At 40.3% G+C, this 12,793-nt stretch overlaps 1 protein-coding gene across 1 annotated transcript in view; it reads right to left on the bottom strand.

The window, feature by feature from the left end:
• The window catches only part of Dcaf6 (DDB1 and CUL4 associated factor 6), a 110,622-nt gene extending 98,023 nt beyond the window's left edge, over positions 1-12,599 (bottom strand). The window contains 1 exon segment of the mRNA XM_038348772.1: positions 12,346-12,599. Coding sequence (XP_038204700.1) covers positions 12,346-12,442 — 97 coding nt within the window. The 5' untranslated portion in view covers positions 12,443-12,599.
• Positions 12,600-12,793: the final 194 nt, after the last annotated feature.

Raw genomic sequence — 12,793 nt, 5'->3', positions numbered from 1 at the left:
AAAGCTTTCCTATAGGGAAAGGATAATATCTGTATACAAAATCTTGAGAAATACATTTTAAGCTCCCTGAATACTAATATGTGGGTTGAGCAAAGTCAAAGTGTACAGATCAGCAAAAGTAGTTATTTTGCTGTTGTTGTTGTGCCTGGATTTATAATGGAGGCAGGGTTTCCTGTAGCCCAGAGTGGCTCCGAACTCTCTACATAGCCAAGAATAACTTTAAACTCTTGATCCTATTTGTCTCTGCCTTCTAAGTGTAAAGATTATACAACTAAGCCACCATGCCCAGGTATGCAATCACATTTTTATTTGAACTATGAACATGTGAAAACTGAATGTAAACATGACACAATTCACAACTGTATCACAAAAACTAAACTTTTACACATAAAATTTTAAAAACTCCTCTAATGAGATCTATAACTTGATAATTACAAAATGGTGATTAAAAATATCAAAGTTCGCCGGGCGGTGGTGGCGCACACCTTTAATCCCAGCACTCGGGAGGCAGAGGCAGGCGGATCTCTGTGAGTTCGAGACCAGCCTGGTCTACAAGAGCTAGCTCCAGGACAGGCTCTAAAGCTGCAGAGAAACCCTGTCTCGAAAAACCAAAAAAAAAAAAAAAAAATCAAAGTTCTACATAAATGGAGCAGCACATCATATTCATGTAGTAAAAGAGAGTAATAAAGGTATCAGTTCTTCTATAGTGATATTTTGTTTATGATCTAACAAATAAAGCTTGCCTGGAGATCAGAGTGCAAAGCTAGCCACACTAGTCAGCCATGGAGGCCAGGCGGTGATGGTGCACACCTTTAATACCAGCACTAAAGAGGAATATAAGACAGTATGAGACAGGAACTCACTCTCTTTTTAATCTGAAGATTCTGTAGAGGTAAGAGCTCTCTAGTGGTTGACTGCTTTGCTTCTCTGATCATTCAGCTTGAACCCCAATATCTGTCTCTAGGTTTTTTATTATTCATGCTACATTCTTCCCAAATTCATCTTCAAGTCCAACCACTGTCAAAATTCCAGTAATATAGCTGACACATGGATAAGCTTATTCTAAAAGTCACGTGGAAAGGCCTAAGTCTAGACAGTACTAACAAATGATTTTGAAGAAAAAAGAACTTACTAAATCTTGATGTTAAAGCACACTGTGTGACTATAGAAATAAGACATTATTATATTCTCAGAGGGACAGTAGAACAAACAAAGCCAAAATTTAAGAATTAGACACATTTCATGAAGGAAAAACGATCTTTTCAATTATTTGAGTAAGTGGTTACCCATAAAACAAAAATTAATTTTTAATTAAACTTTAGATCGCATGCAAAATTAACTCGATGAAACCTAGACTTATGAACAAAACTGTAAAATTTTAGGGAAAACTCAGTAATAAAAACTTTCATGATCACTAATAGTGATGGGTTCTCTATGACATAATACCAAAGCACAATCCATAAAAGGAAAGACAATGATAAATTGGAAATCCCAAAGTTAAAAGTCTTTGCACCACGAAAGCCCCTAGGACAATAAAAAGATATGCAACAAAGGGGGAAAAAAAAAGGAGGAGTGGAAAGGTGTATGTAACCAGGACAAGTATCTAAAACACATAAAGAATTTAAAAAATTCAACCCCGAGGTTGCTGTTGCTGTTCTCTAACACTATGGTCAGGTCTGGCTCCTGCTCCAAAACAAAGCAGATAAATAAGGTTTATATCATGGTGCACACAAAGCAGATAGCTTACAAACCCACCAGAGACAAAGCACACAGAGAACAACTGCTCTCTACAGGAGGAGTAAGTAAACCTCATCATTTCAGGCCTAAGACAGCATTCTGTAAAACTAGGTGCCGCCAGAAGTTCCTAAGTCCAAAGCTCCAGGGTAAAAAAATTGCCCAGAACTTCAAAACACAACTATATTTCCAACACACAACCACCAGTGCTTTGCAGGAAGCAAACAACGCCTATCTCACTAGCCTCTTTAAAGTCATCAACTTGTCATGATGTAAAAGTCAAATGTAACTAAAGATAGCATCTAGTGCATTGCATATATCAAGAATGTGCTTGAGAATCTATTGTGGGGGTTGGGAAATAGCTTTGCTGGTAAAAGCACTAAATGCCAAGATTAACAACCTGACTTCAATCACGAAACCTAACAGGCAAAAAACAGGAACTGACTGCTGAAAACTGTCCTTTGATTTCTGTACACATGCCATTGCTCATACACACATTTTTTCTTTCTTATTTTTCTTTTTCTTTTTCTTTTTTTTTTTTTTTTTTTGAGATAGGGTCTCACTGTGTAGCTCTGACTCAAGCTGGCCTCAAACTGTCAGAGATTTTCCTGCCTCTGCCTCCCAAGTGCTGGGATGGAAGCTGTGTGCTACCATGCCTGGTCATGAAATTTATATTTTCAAAAAAGAATCCACTCAGGCTGGAGAGACGCCTCAGTCATTAAGATCTCTTATCCTTCCAAAGGGCCTAAGTTTGGTTCCTAGCACCTCCATGATAGTTTATGACCATCAATAACTCTAGTCCCAGGGAAACCAGCTTCCTTTTCTGGCCTGCAGAGGCATTACATATGTACACAATGCACATCCATATATAAAGGCAAAACACTGTTAAGGAGGAAAAATTCACTGTGATAAAAAATATTACAGATTGAATTTTTTCCCTTTTCTTCCTGTTATCAGTATTAGACCCATGAGGTAAAACATACCTAGATATTTGACTGTGAGTAGAAAAAAATAGGGAACAGAAATCAATTATTAGCAGATTTTTTCCATTTTCTTTCATATGTGAATTTGTAATACAAATGTGAGATATAAAGCATTAAATAGAAATCAGCTAATTTCAGTGAACAAGTTTCAACAGTTCAACTTTGTAGCAACTATAAATAAACCTGTGAAATTTTTCTGGCGGGGGGATTCAACATTTGAAAAAAATAGTAATCCAACTAGAAAATAAGGAGACTATATTCAAACACTTCACTAAAAAATATATTGAAGGTAAATATGTATACGAAAAGACATAGAACTTTGAGTCACTAGGAAAATACCAATCAAAACCAACAAGAGAGACACCACTACACACCTATCAAAATGGTTAAAACAATGACATCATCAAATACTGGAGAGGATATGAAGAAATGACATCACCAATATGTGGCTGATGTGAATAGTAAATATCATTGCAAAAGAGCATGGCAGCTTCTTAAAAAATTAATCAACATGTTTACCACAAAGCCAAAACAAAAAGAATTTTTTTTTTCTAGACAAGGTTTCTCTGTAGCTTTGGAGCCTGTCCTGGCACTAGCTCTGTAGACCAGGCCAGCCTCGAACTCACAGAGATCCGCCTGCCTCTGCCTCCTGAGTACTGGGATTAAAGGTGTGCGCCATCACCATCTGGCTCCCAAACAAAAACTTATATTCATATAAAAATCTGTACACAGAAGACCTTAACAATAGCTTTGTTCTTAACCACAAATTAAAAAGAACCCAACTATCTAAAAACAGGTGAGTGGATACACAGTCATACTGTGGACCACTACTCAACAATAAAAAGGAATAAATTGTTAATGTACACAATTTAGATCCATTTCAAGGCAATTATGCCAAGTGAAAAATTCAATCTGAAAATGTTAAATGTTATCCTTTATAAGGTGACACACATACGTATCTATACATCATTCTTCTTTTTTTGAGATGGGTGTATCCTTATTTGCCCCAGTTGCTCTCAAACTTGTGGCCTTAAATGATACTGCTGCTTTATTCTCCTAGGAAGTTTAGATACAGTCATGTGCCACAATAACCAACACATGACATCCATGAGGTGACAAAACTATACGTGTGGAGAACAGAATTGTAGTTGTCGGGGTTACCGTGATGAAGGGAAGGAATAAAAAGGGTAGCACAAAAGATACTTGTGACAGAATTTTATATTTTAAACACATTAATCCATTAGTGAGCTAAAATGAACATTAATTTATCAAAAGAAATACTAGACTACACTGCACACATATAAATGAATCCATTCAACATTACAAAAACATAAATAAGGAATGTGAATTCTCTGTCAGTTTCCTGGTTATTATATTTCAAAAAGAAGTTACCATTGGGGTTCTGGTTGAAAGGTAAATGGTATACAGCTTTCTATTATTTAACTTTTAAAATTTTTAAAAATTGGTATTTTGGTTGAATGTCTGTCTGTCTGGTGCCAGTAGAGGCCAGAAGAAGGCATTAAATCCTCTCCAACTGTTGTTAGAGATGGTTTGAGTCACCATGTGGGTGTACGGAACTGAAGCTGGGTCCTCTGAAAGAGCCGTCAGCACCTTCGACCACTGAGTCATATCTCCAGTACCAAATGTTCTATTATTTCTTATACCTGCATATGAGTCAATTATTTTCTTAAAATATAAAGCTTTTTGAAACTAAAAAAATAAAGCCAGACCCAGATGGCTTCAATGATTAAAGGGCAAAGTACTTTCGACCTTATATAAATTCAGAAAACTAGAACATATCCCACTCAAGGAGCCAACATCATTCTAGTATCAGAACTAAGTAATTTAAATACTATAAACTAACATCTATGAACAACAGCCTAAAACTCACTGAAACTTAATAATATAAAAAGGATATATCAATTCAAAAACCCAAATTTAATGAAATTACTGACTGATGAATAGGTCTATGCCTATGCAGGTCTATGCCTTGGTGTTCATATTGAGGTCAGATGATGACTTTAACCCCTTTTCAGGAACTCAATGCCTACCTCTGTCTGACCTACATCCTTGCAGCTATCAAGCAAAACCTTTGGAATGTACAAGCTTAACAAACTACTAGTTTCCAGCAACCCCAAAGCTAGTAATGTTATCGGATAACATCCAATACCTACAGTTTCTCCCTTTGCAATGACCCATCCACCTTTTGTTCCTACCAGTGAATTTGGAAAATGCTCTGACTTCCTACTCCTTTAATTTATTTCCAGAGTTCATATAACTGCTTCTATGCTGGAACATCTACATTGGAACATGTTATTCAGGGCAACTTGAATCTGTGTTCCCAGGACAGAATCACTTATATTTGGCCCAAAATAAACAATATTTTACCCTTTGAGTTAGAGCTTTGTCTTACACTGACAGAAGAAAAATGAAAGACAATTGTACTGGAGTTTGAGAAATAAAAATGGGGCAAGCAAGGTGGAGATTGCAGCAGCTGCCAGGAAATGAAAGAGATGAAAAAGGAAAATTATACTTTCTGCATTAGCTATCAAGAAAGCAGACAGGCTCAGCAATGGTAGTCTGCAGCAGTCACGTGAGGGTGGTAGGGGGATGTATGTAGATGGAGATCTTCTGAGAATGAGAATGCCAAAGTCAGACCTCAAAAAGCAGGCAGGCTTTACATCAAGGGTCTGTAAGCAACTATACCCCCAGACAGATGTTACTGGGACATAGGTATAATTCTCATTAAGGTGAGAGATATTCCTTGTATATACCTTATGTCTTTAGGTATACCACGTTCTTTTCTCCTTCTGGGTTCAGGTTGTCCTCTTGGGACTGCAAAATGGGATTTTCCCCCTTACTAAAGACGGTCTTGCCCTTGCTTGTGCAAGAGAAGCTCCTGTTATCCACACAAGTATTATCAACTCTAACTAAACCTTTTGTAAATTTATACATCATCAACCAGGCTATTGTACCAGAGGATATCACTGTGTTAATATTCATGCATCCAAGAGGCTTATAAACTTGGGACCACTTTTTGCACCAGAAAAAAAATCTTATGGGCCAAAGTACACGCCACTTTTACCAGAGGAACCTGACATAGTTATGATGGCGGTTTGAATGACAATAGCCTCCATATGCTGATATATTTTAATGTTTAGTCATCAGGAAGTGGAAGTGTTTGGGCTGATTAAGAGGTGTGGCCTTGTTGAAATGGATATGGCCTTGTGAAGGAAGTCACTGTGGGAGGACCTTGAGGTTTAAAAAGCCCACACCAGGCCCAGTCTCTCCTCTCCTCTCTCCCCTCCCCTCCTTTCCCTTCCCTTTTTCCCTCCCTCCCTCCCTCTCTCTCTGCCTACTGCCCAGGAATCAGGATGCGAAGCTCTCAGCTACAGTGCCATGCCTGTCTGCTTCCAACCAGATGATCATGGTTCCTCTTCACAGCAAGGGAACAGGAACTATGCATTATTTCCCAAAAGGTGCCATGGAAGCAGTCAGCTGCAAATGGCCCTTTCATTCCGTCCTCCATCCCGTTCATCTCCTATCACACACTACAGCCATTTAGACAATAAAATACTGGCACAGAGACAGAAACTTTAATCAATGAATGTGGTAGGGAAATTGACCTGTACATATTTGGTTAATTGATTTTCAACAAAAGGGAAAATCTTTTCAAAAAGAGTGGTAGATCAATTTTACATTCATAAGCAAAGAAATGAAACTTGATCCACCTCACAGCACACATAAAAATAAGCTCTAAATTGTTCTTAGTGTAAATGTAAGAGAGAAAACAGAAAACCTACAAGGGGGAAGAAAACAGCAAAAAATTTTGTGACCTTGAATTATATAAAGATTCTTAAATAGAACACAAAAGTTTCAAAAACTATTAACTGCAAATACTGTTAAGAACAACGTTCGGTAAACATTGTTAAAAGACAGAGGTGTAAATAGTTCAATACCATCCTTGGAAATAAAGCTAATTAAAAGCCACTTTGGATTACATGAGGCCCTGTCTCAAGAAATAAGGGGGGGGGGGGTCAGGTAGAGAACAGAAGAGTATAGGGAGAAGTAGGGCAAGAGCAGAGCTAGGAAAGAGGGACAGGGGAAGGAGAGAGAACAGAAAGGAGGGGGACAGGGAGAGGTCAGGAGAGGTAAAAAGGGAGGGAGGATTTAAGAAAAAGACACTACCAGGCATGGGTGGCAATACACCTATAACCTCAGCATTTCAAAATATTTCCAGATCAGCCTGGTCTATATAAGGGGGGAGATGCTGTCTTAAAAAAAATAAAAATTAAAAGTAATATGGAAAAAACACAAAACAAATGGGAAAAATATGTATTTTAAAAAACCTATTTGACTTTAATACTCAGGAGGCAGAGGCAGGTGCTGTGGGATAATGCTCTTGTACACTGTAAAAAATTGTCACCTGTATTAGTTTAATAAAACACTGATTGGTCAGTAGCCAGGCAGGAAGTATAGGTGGGGCAACCAGACTAGGAGAATTTGGGGAAGAAGGGAGTGACAAAGCCACAAGCCAGAGGCAGAGGAAGCCAGATGAGAATGCCTCACTGTGAAAAGGTACCCAGCCATGTGGCTAAACATAAGAATTATGGGTTAATTTGTTAGAGCTAGTTAGTAATAAACCTGAGCAATAGACCAAACAGTTTATAATTAATATAAGCCCATGCTTTTATTTGGGACTGAAGGGTTGCAGGACCAGGCAGGACAGAAACTTCTGTCTACAAGCAAGTGGGACTCAGTGAATCTGAGGTCAGCTTGGCACACATACTAAGTTTCAGGCCAACCACAGCTACATATAGTGAGATGTCTCAAAAATAAAATAAAATAAAATGTTAATCTATTTGGTTAAGGACTTGTACCAAAACAAAAAAGATACACATACATATATGTAAAAATGTATATTTAAAAGGTAATCTTTACATTTAACCAATGTACATGGATATAAAAGAAAACAAAAGAATATTTAATATCCTTAGCCATTAGAGAAATACAAACTGAAGCAATATACTTCTATACACCTCCTTCCAAAAGGCTAAATTTAGAGCAGCAGTTAAGAGCATTTGTTGCTTTTGCAGAAAAGCTAGATTTCATTCCCAGCACCTAAGTGATGATTCACAGCTATCCTTAAATCCAGTTCTATACACTCTCTTCTTACCTCCAAAACACCAGGCACAACTGTGGTGAACATACACACACATCCAGGAAAAACATTCTAAAGTTAGGAAGAGTAACTAAGGCAAACAAGGACAGCTGGAGCCCATACACCAAGTGGGACTGTGCTTTGGTGCAATTATGATGAACAATAAAGCTAAGCACATTATACAACATAGCAATCTCACTTATTTACCCAAGAAGTGAGGGCTTATGTCTACAAATACTAATTAAAAATAAAACCCACCTTGTTCTTTCCAAAGTGTAAGTGAAATTTCACTATTTACAGCTTCTCTGTAAATTCTCACCAGTGTTTTAAAAAGAATTTTGGGTGAAATGTTGTGCTTTAGCTTTCTTTGTATTTTCTCTGTGTACCTCAAGCTGGCTTGAAACAGTCCCCCGCTGCCTCTCGCTCCCATTGATTGGGATTATAGGTAAATAGTTTAGAAAAGCATCTTTGAAAACACAAACAAACAAAAAAAAAAAACACATTATATTTGGGGTAAGGGATGTGCGCAGGTCAGAGGACAACTTTGGGAGGCAGTTCTCTCCTACTGTGTCAGTCCCCGGAATCTAACTCAGGATGTCAAGGCTTGACAACAAGTACCTTTACTCCCCCAGATATCTTACTGGGTCAGTTTTGGTTTTTATCAGATGGGGTCTCATTTCACTCCAGACTACCATGGAACTTTCTATATAGGCCAGGCTGACCTGGAACTTATAGTCAATCCTACTGCAGTCTTCTAAATGTTGGGATTACAAGTGTAAACACCATACCTGACTTATGTAATATATATATATATATATATATATATATATATATATATACACACACACACATATATACATATATACATATATGCCTATCTGTATGTAGTGCACCAGAGGGCATAAAGAGCTCTCTATCTCTCTCCCTTTATTCCTTTGAGACAGGATCACTTCCTGAAGCTGAAGCTCTGTTTAGTAGGTTGATATGACTGCCAAAATACCTGTCTCCAATCCCTACCCCAGCTTTTTAGAGGTGCTGGGACCCAAATTTGGTCCTTTGCTTATACAGCAAGCACTGAACTATCCATCTCTCCAGTCTACTCCATCCTATCCTTTTTGTTGCTTTTTTTTTTTTAAGTGTGTCTATTGTAAATCAAGCTGGCCTGAAATTCCTTAATCCTCCTGCTCTAACTCCCAAAGTGCTAGAGGCATAAGCCACCATAGCTAGCTAAATGTTTTTAAATTTTTATTTTTCAGAAAGGGTCTTATGAATTCCAGGCTGGCCTTAAGCTCTTTATTCTCCTGCCTCCACCTCCAGAGTGCTAGGATTACAAGATGACACCTCCACACCCAGTTATGTGTGCAAGGAATGGAACCCAGGGCTTCTGCATGCTAGGCAAGCACTCTATCAGCTGAGCTACAATCCAATCCCTTCTCAAGCACTTAAGATCAGGCAGTGAAGATAGCAATCTTCTGTTTGCCTGGTGTAGGAAGTTACTGTTCTTTGAATACCTTAGGGCCATTATCTATAAAAGTGGCTAATTTTGCCTTTAGATTACTCTGTAGCAGTTTTCTCACCTTGCTTAGCTTCTGAGGAAGTTAGTGGAAACTTTGTGTTTTGTTTCTTTAGTGTCAAACCACTTTAAAAGTTAACATTAGTTTTTTGTTTTGTTTTGTTTTTGAGACAGGGTTTCTCTTTAGCTTTGGAGCCTGTCCTGGAACCAGCTCTTGTAGCCCAGGCTGGCCTTGAACTCACAGAGATCTGCCTGCCTCTGCCACTATCGCCGGCTGACATAACAGTTTTAATGTTACTTGGCAGTAATTTATTATTAGGAATACAAATAATGAAAACCTATTAGGATAAAATGCAAACCCTAAATAATTACAATGTTAAAAACTTCACATCTTTAAGAAATCAATATACTTTCTAAGTTCTTTGGACTTGGGATTTAAAAGACCCCCCACCCCTTTTTGAGCTAGAGTTTCACTTAATATCCGTCAGTCTCTCAGCAAGCCTCCTTCCTCAAGAAAAAGGGGGGTATTATAAGAGCACTTTAAAAGGGCTATCCACCACCCCCACATGCCCTCATGCACACACCGAGAAACTTATTAGGTGAGGGGTATTAATTAGATTGATTGTAGTTTCTATTTCAAAGACGGTCTTGAACACCTTCCCCTCTTACCTTGGATGTGCTGTGATTATAGGTGTTCTCCAACTAACCCAGCTAAAAATCTTTCAAAGTATTAACATAAGGTATGCATCATTGTTACACTTAAGTCACTTAAAGCTAAACATGGTGGCATAGGCCAGTAAGCCCAGAATGTAGGAGAGTGAGGCAGGAGGATCAAGAGTTAGAGGACAGGCTGGGCTACAGTGTAACACTATCTCAAAGTCCACCTCTCCCCCCCCCCACACCAGTTATGCACATAGAGACTGTCTAAGATAAAGAGCTTCCTACATGTGCACTAGGTTATTGGAGAGTTTGTGACTCAGGCTTCCTAATAATCAGTAGAGTCTTAAATTTCAATCTAGCCGCACCTAACACAAATCCCATCTCCATTGGAGAACAGAATATATCAGTCAGTTTTTAACTTTTGAATACAGTTTGCTTACTTCTTGTGGGGAGGGACAACTGTTCAGGGGTAGTCAGTTCTTTCTTTGCAACATGTGAGGTCCTGGGGATCAAACTCAAGGCTTTGTGGCAAGCGCCTAATAACCTGCTGAGACATCTTGAAAGCACTGCAACTGTAGCGTCCTCAACTTTATCATACACAGCTGAACTCGATCAGAAATACTAAAAATACAAAACTAAACACTTAGAACTGCCCAACTAATTGAAATAAAAGACCAAATTATAAATTCACTCACACAAATTGTTAGCATTTGCTTTATTAAAGTAAAACTTTGTTCTTTCTAGACAAATTAAATTTTAAAATAAATTTGCACACCTTTTTTAGGTCAAGGATTTTTAAAGAGTTTTACAAATATTAAAAACAAGCACTCTTGGTAATTACTGTAACATATGTAAATGATGTTTGCACACAGTTGTGACAGTGACCACATATTTAAAGAAAAAGGGACAAGGTCAGGTACACACACATCACCCACATACACACACTGTAATCCCAGCCATCAGTAGGCTGAGATAAAAGTTAAGACTAGCCTCGGGAGCCCAGTTTCAAAAAAGAAAAGCTTAAATAGGCAAAAAAAAGTTTAGAATATTAAAGTCCTTAATCAAGTACTACATAATGTTTTATGCGATCTTTAAGTCTGAAAGAATCTCAAAATGTAGTGAAGAAAAGCATGAGGAAAACCAATCCTTATAGCACCGTGCATTCAGTTTTCTCACACATACAGAGTATAGAGATATACAACTTTATTTATATATGAACTTTTAAGAAAGAAATTATCTAGAAAAAATAATCAAGAAACAAGCATTATTTTAAGGGCAGTGGCATGAAATTGAAATGGGAGCGATCTTGGAGATCTCTGCTTCTTCGTATTTGAATTTTTACAATGAAAACATATTCATAAAAAAAGAACTTAAAAATGTACACCTAAGCTACTTTTAAGTAATTTACAACCAATAGTATTGGCTGTACTGAGATTTCATTTCCTTCTATTTTTGTTGTAGTGAAAAACAGATGACAGCAACAAATCCCTTTACCTGGCAAAGAAATGACAGAGTTGGGGGAGGGGGCACTCTGAAGAAACAGGACTTTTCAGTTGACTCAGGCGTAGGAACCCAGCACACTCACAAAACTTACGGTACAAAACTAACGTCGTGAAATACTGCGCCCTCGGTGCTGAAGATTGTTTTTAGAAAGCTTAACTAAGAAACCGAAAATGCCAAGTGTGTTTTCCAGGGGTGGGAACAGGAACGTGAAACCCTACACCACCTAAAAGAGGTCCACAGGACTGACAGCAGACTGGACCCAGGAAAGCGCGGGGGTGGGGAAGGCTCCCGGGTCTTGCCGAGGTTTGGACTCAGCTAGGGGTGTTAGGGGTGTGAAGTCCCCGAGGGTGGTCAACAGCGTCTCGGGGGGATATCCAACCCCCTGCGGAAGCCGAAGAAGGTGAACCACCTGATCTCTTCGGTCGAGCGGCGACAGCTCCAAAGCGGAGCAAAAGCGCCAACTTTTGCTCTCAACGTGGCATCTCCGTAAGGTTCAGCAAGTCTTCGCCGGAGTCTCAGCGTACAAGTGACCCCAACACCTTCCCAGGCCAGTGCCCACTCCCCACGGCCCGGCTCTCCCGAGGGAAGCCCAGCCTGAACAGCGCCTGGCAGCTTGCAAAAGAGACCTAGCCGGAGGAGGTGCTGGAGCGGATCGCCGACACCCCACTTGACACCCAGCCTGCGGGGCGCCCCGGCCGAGGCACTGTCCTACCGCCAACAGCCCCGGCGGCGCCCCCTCCCCCACCTCTGGGCGGCGACCTCAGCGCCACCGCCCCGGGGCCCCCGCTCACCCAGGTAGCGGCTCCTCAGCCGGGACGGGTCTTCCAGCCCAAGGGACCTTTTCCTCACGTCCCACAACAGGTGCGGGCAGGAGCCACTCCGAGACATGGCTCTGCCGGGGCTGGGGTGGAAAGGGGAGACCACCGCGGGGGGTGGGGAAGGGAAAAGAGGGAGGGGACAGGCCGATCAACACCCAAGCGGCACCAGCACCATGCGCGCGCCGGGCCTCGCTGGCGCCGCGACTTAGGCGGCGGCGGCGGCGGCGGCGGCGGCCACGGCCGCGCCTTCTCCCCCGGAGCCCAGCGGCAGCCGGGCCACAGCTCGCCTCATACTCTCCTCAGACTACCCAGAACATCTAGAGAGCAGCAACAGTCCCCTCCCTCTACCCCCCTCCCGCAGGAGGCGGAGGCGGAGGCGGCCGCGAGCTCCGCCCTCTCCTGCCTAGACCACGCCCTCCCG

This window comes from Arvicola amphibius, chromosome 12 (assembly GCF_903992535.2).
Source record: "Arvicola amphibius chromosome 12, mArvAmp1.2, whole genome shotgun sequence".
Lineage (NCBI taxonomy): Eukaryota > Metazoa > Chordata > Mammalia > Rodentia > Cricetidae > Arvicola > Arvicola amphibius.
Note: the sequence above shows the minus strand (reverse complement) of the source record. Positions and strands in the feature narration are given on the sequence as shown.